The following is a 12439-nucleotide window of genomic DNA, read 5'->3' as shown; positions in this document are numbered from 1 at the left end:
TTTCATTCAGATGATTGATGACAACTGAAACTTTTGTCATTCAACTAACTGATTGGCTATTGCTAATCTGATATGCAGTATTTGATGGTTTTTCTTTCTGGTATAGCAATTTAGCCTATTTATTTGAGTGTTTTACTCAGTGTAGTTAGAGGCACTGTTTTCTACATATATTTTTCTAATTTCTAATGATCATCTCTGAACGTGACTCTCATCTTTACTCAGATCTGTTTTTGTAATGCCATGGCCCCACTCATTTTCTGATATTGCTTTTCATTCACTGAGATATCTGTGTGCGGTGTCTCATGTTTGCCTTACCCAGAGATCTCTTTCACTTTTGCCTCCTCCTCTGGTATGGAAATATACTTTAATAATTAAATCTCTTCTTGCAGACAGTAAGGTAGCTTGATTTAATTACAACTTCTATGCTTGATTGTATGAGAGAACCTCTTGAGAGGCACACAAATGCTTTTTTCCAAACTTCATTAATAAGTCTTTTTTGAAAATATGAAGTACAATGTTATTATTTCTGTGTTGGAAATTATTAACAAAAATGTGAAAGGGAGCTTTTAAACCAGATGAGCTCAGCGTTGTTTTGCTGACACAGCCAGAGGGATTCTTCCTTATGAGGGTTGTCTGGCTGGCATGACTGAAATGTGGGTCTGATTCCATGTTGACTGGCCAAGATTCCATTGTTTAGGCCCTTTTGCTGGCTGCCATGGTCTCGAATTGTCAGCTTGCTCTGTATAATGCTCTGCATTAGATAATGCACGAGGTTTTCCCTTGTTCCTCAAGGGATGTGAGATGGAATGTCTCAGGAGGAGGCGCTGGGGACAGAGGATATCCAGCATAACTTCTAGGGCACAGACTCCTATGTGAGGGGAAGAAAGTAGGTGTGGACCAGGTGAAATGCGGGGGAGTTACTGGACTTCTCACATAAAATGCTGCGTTCTGTACTGATGACAGCCACTGAAGAACATGATCTTGGGATTGGGAATGAGATGCATAAGAACATGGATCAGTAGTACTCAAGTGCTTATAACTGCCTCATGGCACTGTGTAAATATTTCATCTTTCATGTGCAACTGAAATAAATAGGGAAAAAAAAATGATAAAAACTACAGAAAGCATGCTGAGCTAAGAACAAGGGGTTGCATGGAGAGTGCTCAGTGTGTGTGGTTCTCAGTAACAGCTCATTTGCATTGAATAATCCCAGTTATTTACTTAACTTAAACTTGGTTTCCTCTCATTTTTGTCAAAAAAAGAGAATATGTACCATCAGTTACTGTGTCTGTGCTTGACCTGTGGTAATGGTTTAAATCTCTCTGCTACTTAGATTTTTTTAAACATGTCTATGGGCCATGAGTCTTTTTCCCATCAGTTTCCATCTACCAGATGAGCATAGGAGCCAATATTCAGCTCCAATAAGCAGCCAGAAGCTATAGGATCTATGCCATTCTAATACCAGCTGAGCATTCACCTAATGAGCTATTTCTGTGTATTGGGAGTTTTTTAAATGAATGCTTTAAAGGTGGTGTTTGGCATTTCTCAAAGGATTGTATGGGTACAGCAGAAGAAGGGAGATCTGAATTGCTGGGAAACAACCCTTTCTTCTCTCGTTATGTTCTGGGATTTAGATGTTATGTTACAGTTTTTCTGACAAGAGTGAGCTCCAGGATTTATAGCAAGTACTTCTAACATCAGTATAGATGATTCTGGGAGCTGGTGTTGGCTACTGTTGCAGTTACATTTCCTGAACAGTCTCTGTGTAAGCTTTCAGATGGCCATACTATTCTGTAAGTGGGATTTCTGTATGCAGTTTGTTGCTCCTAAGATTTTTGAAAGTTCATCTTTGAGTGGTCACTTTTTGCTTCTCCCAAAGCCACTCCTCTGGATAAGTCTTGTCTTCAGTACCTGAAGCATCTGGTCTTTTACTTAGAATGGAGAACTTCATTCTGTCAAGGAGTGGAAGCAATATTCAGGAACTGATGTAATCTATCCACATAAACCAACCTTGTTCAGCAGTAATCTGATGCCCAGCCAGTGTTCCATGTGAAATGTGAGCCTGCTGAGGCTGCAGTTCAGCAAAGACACTAAGCTGCTGCTGCTGCTGCTGAGATTAAGTGCTCCCACTCCACACTTGTTCCTGACTTCTCACAATCTTGGCTAGAAAGTATTTTCTGCTTTTGTTTTTAACCTGGGCCTTGTTCAAAACCAAGACTAGAACAATAGCAGTGTTCTAGGGTAGGAACTGACTGGAAGAGCTGGGTGAAGACAGGTTTTGGTTGGGTGAGCTCTGCTTGTTCTGATGGGCAAAATGAGAGTTCTAACATTATGTCTCAGATCCAGAAGATTGAAATGGTATAACTATAATTCTCCTAGGATGTTTTACATCCCTTAAAATGAATACAGAAAAAAAGAAGTAAAAAATAAAGCTTTTATATTTTAAGGTCATCAATGCCTTTCCTAATGTGAAGTTTTGCTCTGTTTAAATTTGCTCAGTTGGCCAGGGAGAAGCAGATAGAACTTCTTTATGTACCAGAAACCACTAACATCTGCTGTTACCTGTTTCACAGGGAAGGTGTATCTTTCCTTTGATGTACTTTGGAGAGTGAATATGAAACTGGATAAAAAGGCTCTAATTCACACTTCTTGGCAGGTCTGTCTGAGGTGGCAAAAAGGTTACTGCTTGTTCATATTACTGGGGATGGAAAGGTTTATCAGCTATCAGATTTAAATCTTAACAGTTTTTAGGTAGAACTCTGAATCACTCTGTGTAGGCCTGATCTTTGTGGAAAATAGTCTAAAATAGCAGTTGTGAATATCAACTTAATGCTGCTAATCTGCTCAGTAGCACCTTTTTTATGGTTTGTACTGGTGTGTTTTTGAACTGGATAAAATTCAGTCATAGAGTAGTATGGCTTTGTTTTTGTGTAACGTAATTACGTCTGTACAAAGAACAGTGGAAGAGCACCATATGTGTTTTAGTAATTTTTTGGCTTTGATAGAAATAGCTCCCTACTCAGCTAACCTCTAAGACCCAAATTGAAAGCCTCAAAACCAAGATGCCTCAGTTAGTTTTAATGCTTTCTGTTCTCTTTTCTTCCACCCCAGTTAGAGCATCAGTGTACAGAACTCCTCAGTGGCAAAGAAGAAACCAAAGTAGAGAACACCAAGCTGAAGCTGACTAACCAGGAGCTGCTGAGAGACCTGGAGAGAACATCCCATGAACTAAGCCTGGCTCAACAACAGCTACAGGTGCTTCAGGAGGAGGCGTCAAGGCTCAGTGAGGAGAAGGAAATGTAAGTCTCCAGGTGCAGCAGTTGTGGGGCACTTGCTTAGCGTGCCTGTGAGCCTCCCCAGGGTATTCAGTGCTGTGATTTAAGCTGGTGTCATAAGCAGAAACCATCTGCAAAGCCAAGTGCAGTTCTAGCTGCTTTCCCTCAGGTAATTCAGCATGTTTTCTGTAGCATATCTGGCTTCTATGGAATCTTTTGCTACGTGTTCAAATTGTCAGTGTTCTCCCTGCTGCCATTTGTTGAGGGTATTTGGAATTAAAAATCCATGTCATGTCTTAGTTTTGAAATACCAATGGAATTCCTTATGGAAATGCCTTACAGTTGTGGCACATGATGCTCCATCTTCCTCAAAGCTGAGTCTATCTGAAACTTGCTTCTCAGAATGCACTCTTGACTGTGAGATGCCTAGGATCTTCTTTTTTCTTCATCAAAAGTAAGCCTAGTAAGGCCAGCAAGATAAGCTTATTGCTATTCCCACAAGGCCTTATGGTAATTCAGAACCATAATTTTGGGGTTTCCAGTTCAAATGTTGTGGATTTCAGATTCTGACTCTGAATTACAAAAAAAAAAAAAAAAAAAAAAAAATTCAAAAAGAAATATTTACGGTTCATATTTTGAGGGATAAAAATTACCTCTGACAGATCCAGCTACCTGTCTTGCTCCAGCCTTCTGCATAAAGCAGAAGAATCATTACCCTGGAGCTGTAATTGGCAGAAATGTTCATTGAAGTCCATTTTAAAAGAAATGCTCAGGGATCTGTAAAACCCTCTCCTTGCCAATGGATAGCACATGAATGACAGATGTACCTAGCCATTGCAGCTATGAACTACATAATTCAGAACTGTTGTTGTTTGACGTATTTCAGGATAGAGCAGAACATTAGTTCAAATGTCACATTCTTTTTCTCTTAAGCTTTGTGCCAAGCTCTACTTTGTTATTACTTGTTTAATTTTTCTTGAGGGTATGAATAATGAACTTTGTTGATAAATTAGTGTTAAAGAATGGCCACTGTGACTAGAATTTTTAGGTTTGCATGTTTGATGTGTGTTTTAGAAGTAGACAGTAGAAATATTCCTCCTCAAGGTGGTTTGTTTCCTCTTTGAGGCCTCTCTTTTCAGATCCAGAGCAAAGACTGGAATGATCTGATTTAAAAGCTACAGAGGAAATCTGTCCAGTGGTCAGACTGCTGAATAATACTACTGCATTTACAAAGCACTTTGGATTCAATAGTGGTTTATGGAATTAGAGCTCAGCCCTATTCAACTGCACCTGCAGTGTTGCTTTAAACATCTGTGTCAGTCTGGTAGGACCTGAGCTGTTGAAGCAGGTGTAATGTTCAGATAGTGCACAGGAAGAACTTGAGGCTTCACTGAAAGGCAAAAAAAAATCATTTAAGGCCGAACACCAAATTGTGTTAAATCAAAGTAAATGGTGTTAAAATGGCTTCATAAGTGTCATGAATTGGAAAGAAATTGTAGGGATTGTAGACATGTGTGAGCCTGACATATGGTTCCCAGCAGCAAGATAAGCTCTAATTTTGGATAAAATGTCACCTGTTTTTTAGTGGCCATGAGTGAGAAGTGTTTCAGCAGTGTATCTTTTCTGAATGCTCAAAGTGCCAGTATCAACATACATTAAGCTCTCTGGATGAAGAAATTAAAAAGCTGTATTTTTATAAAAAAGAACCTCTACTCCTTCCTCTGCTAACTCATACTGCCATGCTACTGTGGGCCTTATACTGAATAAACTGAATAAACGTCTTCTATTCCTGCAGAATAGAATCTACAGGTTTGAAGAAGCTGAGGTCTCAAATGTAGATACCCCTAGGGGGAAGCATTTTAGCAGTGTTCTTACCATGGTTAGAACAATTTTCTTTTATTTTTTTTTTATTGCAGGGAGGTGTACTGGGTGACAGAAACCTTACAGAGGGAGAAGTCAGGACTTTTGAAGCAGCTGGATTTTTTAAGGTAATGTAGATCTTCCATTCAAGAACTTCTTATACAATTCTAAAGAGGTCCATTAAAGGATGAAATTATGTTGGGAGATGTAGTGAGTGTAGGTGTCCAGGTGTTGACAGTGGAGTGCCACCAGGGCAGCCTCTGTGCCAGAGAGAAGCCAGGGCTGCCCTGTGGCAGTGGACACAGCACTGGGCACAGTGGAGCCCCACAGCCACGATGTGCTTCTGGGAAAGCCCCAGTAAGAAAGGGTGGAAAACAGCACAGCAGTTGTGAGAGAGGAGTGAGAAAAAACGTGTGAGAAAGCCCTTCAGACACCAAGATCAGTGAAGAAGGAGGGGTAGAAGGTGCTCCAGGCACCGCTGGAGCAGAGTCTCTTGTAGTCTGTGCAGAGTCCACACAAGAGCAGGCTCCTGGCAGGAGCTTGGTCCACGGAGAGGAGCCCATGCAGGGGCAGGTTTTCCAGCAGGAGCTGCGGCCCATGGGCAACCCATGCTGGAGCACTCCATTCCTGAAGGACTGTGCCCCATGGAAAGGATCTGTGCTGGAGTTTGTGAAGGACTGTAACCTGTGTGAGGGAACCCACACCGGAGCAAGAAAACAGTGTGAGGAGGAAGAAGCCACAGAGAGAAGCTGTTATGGACTGACCACAAACCCCACTATTCCCCACCCCCTTGTGCCACTCAGGATTGGTAAGGAGGTAGAAGAGCTGAGGGTGTAGGAGTGAAATTGAGCCTGAGAAGAAAGGGGATTGTGGAGAAGGTGATTTTAGTTTTGTCTCTGTTTCTCATAATCCTACAATTGAATCTGTTTTGTCTGTAATGGGTAGTTGGTAAGTAATCTTGTCTTTATCTTGGCCCACAAGCTTTTCCATGTTATTATCTTCCCTTGTTGTGTTGAGAAAGGAGAGTGAGAAAGTGGCTGGGTGTGCATCTGGCAGCCAGTCAAGGTCAACCTGCCACAGGATAATGACAAAAAAATAGTAAAAATGGTTACAAAAGACTTTTGTATGCTCTGTTCTTGCATAGAGTAGAAGGCAGCACACCTGAAAAATACACTTCATTTTGACAATTCAGTGTTGTAGGACAGTGTCCTTTCTGAAAGTCAAATGTAAAATAGAAGAGCAGTGAACAGTTCTAAGCTGGTTCTGCAGTAGAAGCCTGGCTGCAGGAGCTTGCTGAAAGGCTCTGTTGCTTCTCAAGTGCTGGGAGTTGAGCCAAAATGAAGATTCTTTCCCCTAAATATTTGTGAAATGATACCAAAATATATTTATTTTAAATAACACTCCTTTATTAGATAGACTTCGAAGTTTGGAGCTGTGTTCAGACAACTGTAGTCCTCTTTGTAATGTTCAGCAGTACTGGGTTTTGTTAGCTCAGTGGTCAGTCAGCATGGGCTGTAGGTTTCACCTGCCCATAGGCCTTCACTGACTGCATATCCTTCAGGAGGCCTCCTTTTAAAATTACCTAAAATTCTGCAGGCTTGAGGAAAGGCTCTTACTTTGCAGTGTGTGTTTTCCATAGGCCACTCTGGGATCTTGCCTGCTGCAAGTTTTGGGGGCGTAGATAGAAACATCTGACAACAGAGTTTGTTTCTGTTCAACCTGGCTGCTCAGTCTCTCCTGTGGCCAGGCCAGCAAGAGATGGAGACAACAGATGATGTACTAAGCAGGTTTGTTGTCAGATCTGATCAGAGCTTGCTGATTGCCTGGAGTTTGTGTTTCTTGACAATTTCATTATTTCTGCACAAAGGATGGAAGATGGATGTTTTCCTAGGCTGACTTTTCCATGGCAGCCACAACTGTAGCCCTCAGAGGGACATAACTGGCCTTCACAGCTGTCACCAGATGAACAAGAGATGGTGTTCATTGCACCCTCTCCACATTAAGAGATCATATTTAGTGTGAAAATCATTAAACATTCTAATTTATAGTAGGTGAAGGCATATTGACCACAACTAATTTCTATGTGTTAAGGCATTTGTTTAGATGAAATACAGAAAGAAATCCAGATTCCATCTGGCTTTAATCAGCATAGCCCTGCTGGAGAATCAATAGCCCAGATATGGAACTGGCTGAGGTGAGAATATAAATAAAGGATGATGAAAGTTTTACGCTGCCAACTGTCCAGTCTCTTTGTTAGTGTGGGGTAGAAAACTCAGCAGTTCTAAATACTTGGCTTCAGTGTTTCTTTTGTTTGTGTTCTCTTTGCAGAGAAAGGAACAAACATCTCAAGGATGAACGTGACATATTTTTACAGGTAACCAACCATTATTTTCAAATCCAGTGTTGAGCAGACACATAGGAGAACAGCTTCAAAAGAAGGGGAACAGAAGGCTGTGCAGGAGATGGACTTTTGTGACACTTAAATCTTGCCCTAGTCTTAATTTGTACTGTCTTTTCTTCTCTCACTTGAAAATAAGATTTTGTTAATTTGCTGAACAATTTTAAGAGCTGCATGTTTAGAATTACAAAGTGGGAGCTATCTGAGGAGACATGAATGTATTTTAGAAGAAACTAAGGATGCAATCATGAAAGGATTAAATAACCTAAAAATCGAACAATTAAATTGCATTAATTCACTCAGTCAAGCATAGGTAATTTATCCTGAAACGTTTATACAACAGTACAATAACTGAGTACCCAAATCAGTCCCTGAATACCTCTTCAGACTGGGGTAAAAGCAGATCCTATGAACTTTTTAAGCAGCAGCAAAGAATGGACCTATAAGATGTTCTAGAAGTACCCTGGTGTAAGGAGACTAAGGCCACTTAGTTTATATTTGCTTAGTCCTACAAAAAGCTGCTGTAAAAATATATATATCCATTTACTTTTTTTCCATGACATTGTGCTGTTTTATTGACAAAGCAGATTCATTTTTGCAGTATCTGGAGTTCCCTGTTCTGATTGTTTAACAATGGGAATCCTGAAGCATTTATACCTCTAGGATTTTTCCTACATTTTTTTCTTTCATTTGCATTGCATTATTTAAGTATTAGGCATGAGGGTAGTTAACCATAATGGACAGCAGAAGTAAATCAGTAAGAAGTATTCTGTATTTGTGCAGAAATGCAAAACAACTGTTCCAAAAGCCAGCTGGAAGCAAAGATCAGGGTCTATCATTGGGAAATACATAGAGGGCAAGATGCTGCCTAACAGGTAAGAACTTTTTTTCATGTGTTCTCTGTTTGAGTATAATGAGGCTTATAGAAAGAAGATGTGGAATGCTTCTTTTCTGATACTTTTGAACTTTTCAAAGAGTGTATTTCTAAAGTGTCTGTCACTATAAGATTACTGTGCTCATTAAGAAATTTGAAAATGAAGAGCCAAATTTTCACATGAAACAAGTGTACTGTCTGCAAAGGCAAGAGAATTTCCTTACTGTGGATGAGTATACGCTGGGAGACACAAAAACTTGCCCATGGCCCTACGTTAATGTGGTACAATGTTGAATCTCCACTTGGACTTTTTTATCCGTATCAAACAAACCCATGTCCTTCCTATCTACTAAAGAGAGAATTAGATTGCACACAGAAAGGATCTGGGTTGGGGGGCTCTTTTATTCCTCCAGAATGGGAGTGGGAGGTGGGAAAGGAGAAAATCACAGCAGAGAAATTGACTTTATCTCTTCTATGAGGTTAGAATTGAGGTTAATCTAATGTTTTCCATTCTGGTTCAGGTTTCTCCTGTAAGTTATTGGCTTTCCCCATGATGCTTATAATTCTCAAGCATGCTATATATATACACATGGTATGATGAGCTGACTTTTCAGCCAACATTGGAATGACTCTGCCTGCTGTGACTAGTCAAAAACACTGGAGATTAAATTCAGTTCTTCAGGTTAAATTCAGAATAAAATAGCAGGTCCAGTATATTTTTGTGATGTACCTTCTTTTTTCTCTGCTTAGCCATTCATTTGAAGAAGATGATATTTTCAGTAACTCAAAGAGAAGGAATTCTGCTGGACTGAATGGAGTTCTCTCTGAAGAGCCTGATAGTGGAGTCACTGGAGGAATGCCTAAAACATCACATCTCCAGAGAATAATATCAATTGAAGAAGATCACCTACCCCAGCTTCTTGACAGGCTGGTTGATAAGCAGCTGAGCAGATGGACTGGAGAAGACGAAAATACTTCTGAGGCAGAAATGAATAACGAAACCAGAGAGCACTCAATGGAACACTCGTCATCATCTTCTAGAGAGCAGCCTGTAGGGAAGGAAACACTGCCAAATGTAAGAGGACAAAGGAGACCTCACCTTGAGTGTAAAGTTCTGGGCCCTATGATTTAAGGAGAATGTGAAGGTCCTTGAATGCATCCAGAGCAGGGAAACAAAGCTGATGGAAAGGCTGGAAAGTGTGTCCTCTGAGGCGTGGCTGAGGGCTCTGGGTTTGTCCTGTTTGGAAAAACAGGCTGAGGGACAACTCCCTTGCTCCTCTGCAGCTTCCTGAGGAGGGGAGGGGGAGAAGGAGGTGCTGATCCCTTCTCCCTGGGATCTAGTGACGGTATGTGTGGGAATAGTTCAAAGCTGCCTCAGAGGAGGTTCAGACTTGACATTAGGAAGCATTTCTTTACTGAGAGGGTGGTGAAGCTTCCTAGGGAGGTGGTCCATGCCACAAGTCTGTCAATGTTTAAGAGGCTTTTTGATAATGCCCTTCATAATGTGCTTTAACTTTTGGTCATTCCTGAAGTGGTCAGGCTATTCTGTTCTATTCTGAAGGACTTTGGATGCCATGAAGTGGTGTCAAAGGTTAATGTGTTATTCCTAGAATCTAAAATTATTTCGTTTTCTAAGTTGAAACATGACAAATTAAGCCATTGCATGTAGTGGGGGATGAAAATGTACTGCAGACAAGTGCTGAAGGTGTGAAGAAGGCAAACTCAACCTAAAGGAGTGGTAACTGCAGACAATGTGTGCATAGACTTACATTTGAAGGACTGTTTAGGGAAAGCGAAGTTAAGCCTTGTAACAGATGATACAAGAAGATCCACTGGAAGGTAGAAATTGTCTTAAAAAAGAAGCAAGTCCTTTTTTTAAAAAATTGGTTGTCGGTTGGGGTTTTTTTTGCCACGAAGTGATATTTCCCATATTCTGATTCTTTTGAGTCAGCTTTGGTAGCTGTTACATTATCTGAGAAACAATGAGAGGAATATCATTACTTTTTAATTATTTTTGGAGTTACTTTTATTTAGCAAATTGAAATCCTATTTTTTTTCAGCTCTAGCTTGTATAAGCATGTTAGCAATGAATTCACCATTCAGTAATAATCCTTAAAACAATATGCTGGAAGGTACATTTCTGTGGAGTCTAAAGTTCTTTTTGCACTGCTATTGCTTCAGAGCTAGCTGTGCTTGTTTTCTAATTTTAGAATAATTGTTAAGTATTACTCATTTTTAGATTCTTGAAGCACATATTAAAAAGATTAAAGTATAGGAAAAATTGGTTTGCTTGGTCATAATTATATGGTTCTTTTAGAAGAAGCAGGCATATCTTAAAAATTATGATAGAATTATGCCATAGTTACATAATAATTTCTAAGTGGTACCTTTTAATAAAATGTCGAGGGTACAGAACAGAGCTTCATATTTTGAAATAATTTAATTCAATGCATGCTTTTTGCTTGCTGTATGACTTACTTTGTATCACATTTTCAAAGCATGGCATCACTGGACTTTAGGATGACAAAAGCCAGGTAACTCATCCTATCCAGCTAGGACAAACCTGTCCTGCTTGCTCTGTTTCAGCAGGCATGCCCCTTGAAAGCACATCCTCTCAGCTGGGCAGGAACTAGACCTTGTTTCTTGTTATAACTAGTCTGCCAAGGCTTTGTATTACTGCATTCCATGATCTTATTGCTTGCTGTATGGAACTCAGGCTCCTAGCTGCTGGCATTCAGCCTTCCTAATAACCATATATTCACAGTAGTTCAGCTGCTAATCCTGTATGACCTACTGCATCTTACAAGTGAGTAGAACCAATGGTGGCAGCAGTGCATGAGGCCAAGCAACTGTTTTATCTGGGAGTTGATAATTAGGTAGAGCATTTTTCTGAGTGGCTGTGAAGATGAAGGTGCAGTTAACATTACCAGAAATATCATTCCGAAAGCCCCTGAAGGAACCATAATGGAAATTAAAGCAAGATTTTCTGTCCAAAACTTCTCAATGAGATTCACTTCCCCTCCCCTCTGATCTTTCAATATGGAATATGAACCACTATGTTTATACCTGTAATCTCCCACATTTGTGTTAAATTGTACAAAAGCTAGATGTGTTACTTTACCTGGCTACTGTTTATATAAAGACCACTCAAAAGATACATCTAGGGAAGACTTTTTCAGACTGCATTGTAAACTAAAATAAATTTACATCCTACTGCTATTGCATTTTCCCATCAGCACTTTGTTGAAGCAGACTATGGAGTAGCTTATCCCTTAGCATAGTGTTCACATGCAGATTTATAATCAACTTTGATTTTTAAGGTTATTTCCATAAGTGGACTTGATACATCTCAGTGACAAACGGCTTCTTATTGTGTTAGAAGTTGAGCTGAAGACCTCTGGGGTCTTTGAGTCTTAGTGCTACTGGAGTGTGTTTGACCACCAGGGACAAAGTATTTCAGGTCATGTAGTCCATATATTTAGCTATGGTTCTCAGAAGCACTGTGATAATACTGCCATGCTGATGATTGTATGTTAGCTTGTTTTATTTCCCAGAGCACACAGACTAATAAGCTGGGAACGGTTTTCAGCAGGACTGAGAATGTGCTTTGTTTAAATGTATGGGTACTACTAGTAGCCTATAGTTGCCGTGGGGTTTGGGATTTTAATAGAAAAGGAGAATAAGAAACCTCTCTGTAACTGTGATGGGCTATAAGCCCAGCTCATGAAAGAGACATGTATTTTTGTCCTCAAAATTTACAGCAGTGAATTTTCTTTTTCACAGGAAGACAGGCGCTCGAGGCTTTGTTGTTTGGGTTTTTTCCCCATCAAGAGCAGCTCTCTATTTCTTCTTCTTTCTCTAGGACTTCTGTATATTTGTAGAAAAGACTTCCAAGTGTAGACTTCAATGTCTCATTCAAAGGACTGTCGGGCAGTAAATTTGGTTCTGATGTCTTCATGACGGCAGCAGTTTCATGGATTCTGCACATCAAATGACTGGCAGAGGGCCTTTCCCTCCCTCATCTCCCTTTCC

The 12439-nt window shown here is 40.1% G+C and overlaps 1 protein-coding gene across 6 annotated transcripts in view; it reads left to right on the top strand.

Annotated features, from left to right (window-relative positions):
* Positions 1–12439, top strand: part of CRACR2A (calcium release activated channel regulator 2A) — a 52675-nt gene that overhangs the window by 28442 nt on the left and 11794 nt on the right. For all 6 annotated transcript variants that reach the window (XR_007201542.1, XM_048294214.1, XM_048294215.1 and 3 more), the window contains 5 exons: positions 3112–3299; positions 5192–5263; positions 7464–7509; positions 8317–8408; positions 9158–9482. Coding sequence is in view for 5 of the 6 variants with exons in the window: in XM_048294214.1 (XP_048150171.1) it covers positions 3112–3299; positions 5192–5263; positions 7464–7509; positions 8317–8408; positions 9158–9482 (723 nt within the window). In the remaining variant the exon portion in view is untranslated. The remainder of the gene's footprint in view (positions 1–3111; positions 3300–5191; positions 5264–7463; positions 7510–8316; positions 8409–9157; positions 9483–12439) is intronic.

The sequence above is a fragment of the Corvus hawaiiensis genome, chromosome 2, assembly GCF_020740725.1.
Source record: "Corvus hawaiiensis isolate bCorHaw1 chromosome 2, bCorHaw1.pri.cur, whole genome shotgun sequence".
In the NCBI taxonomy this organism is placed as follows: domain Eukaryota; kingdom Metazoa; phylum Chordata; class Aves; order Passeriformes; family Corvidae; genus Corvus; species Corvus hawaiiensis.
Note: the sequence above shows the minus strand (reverse complement) of the source record. Positions and strands in the feature narration are given on the sequence as shown.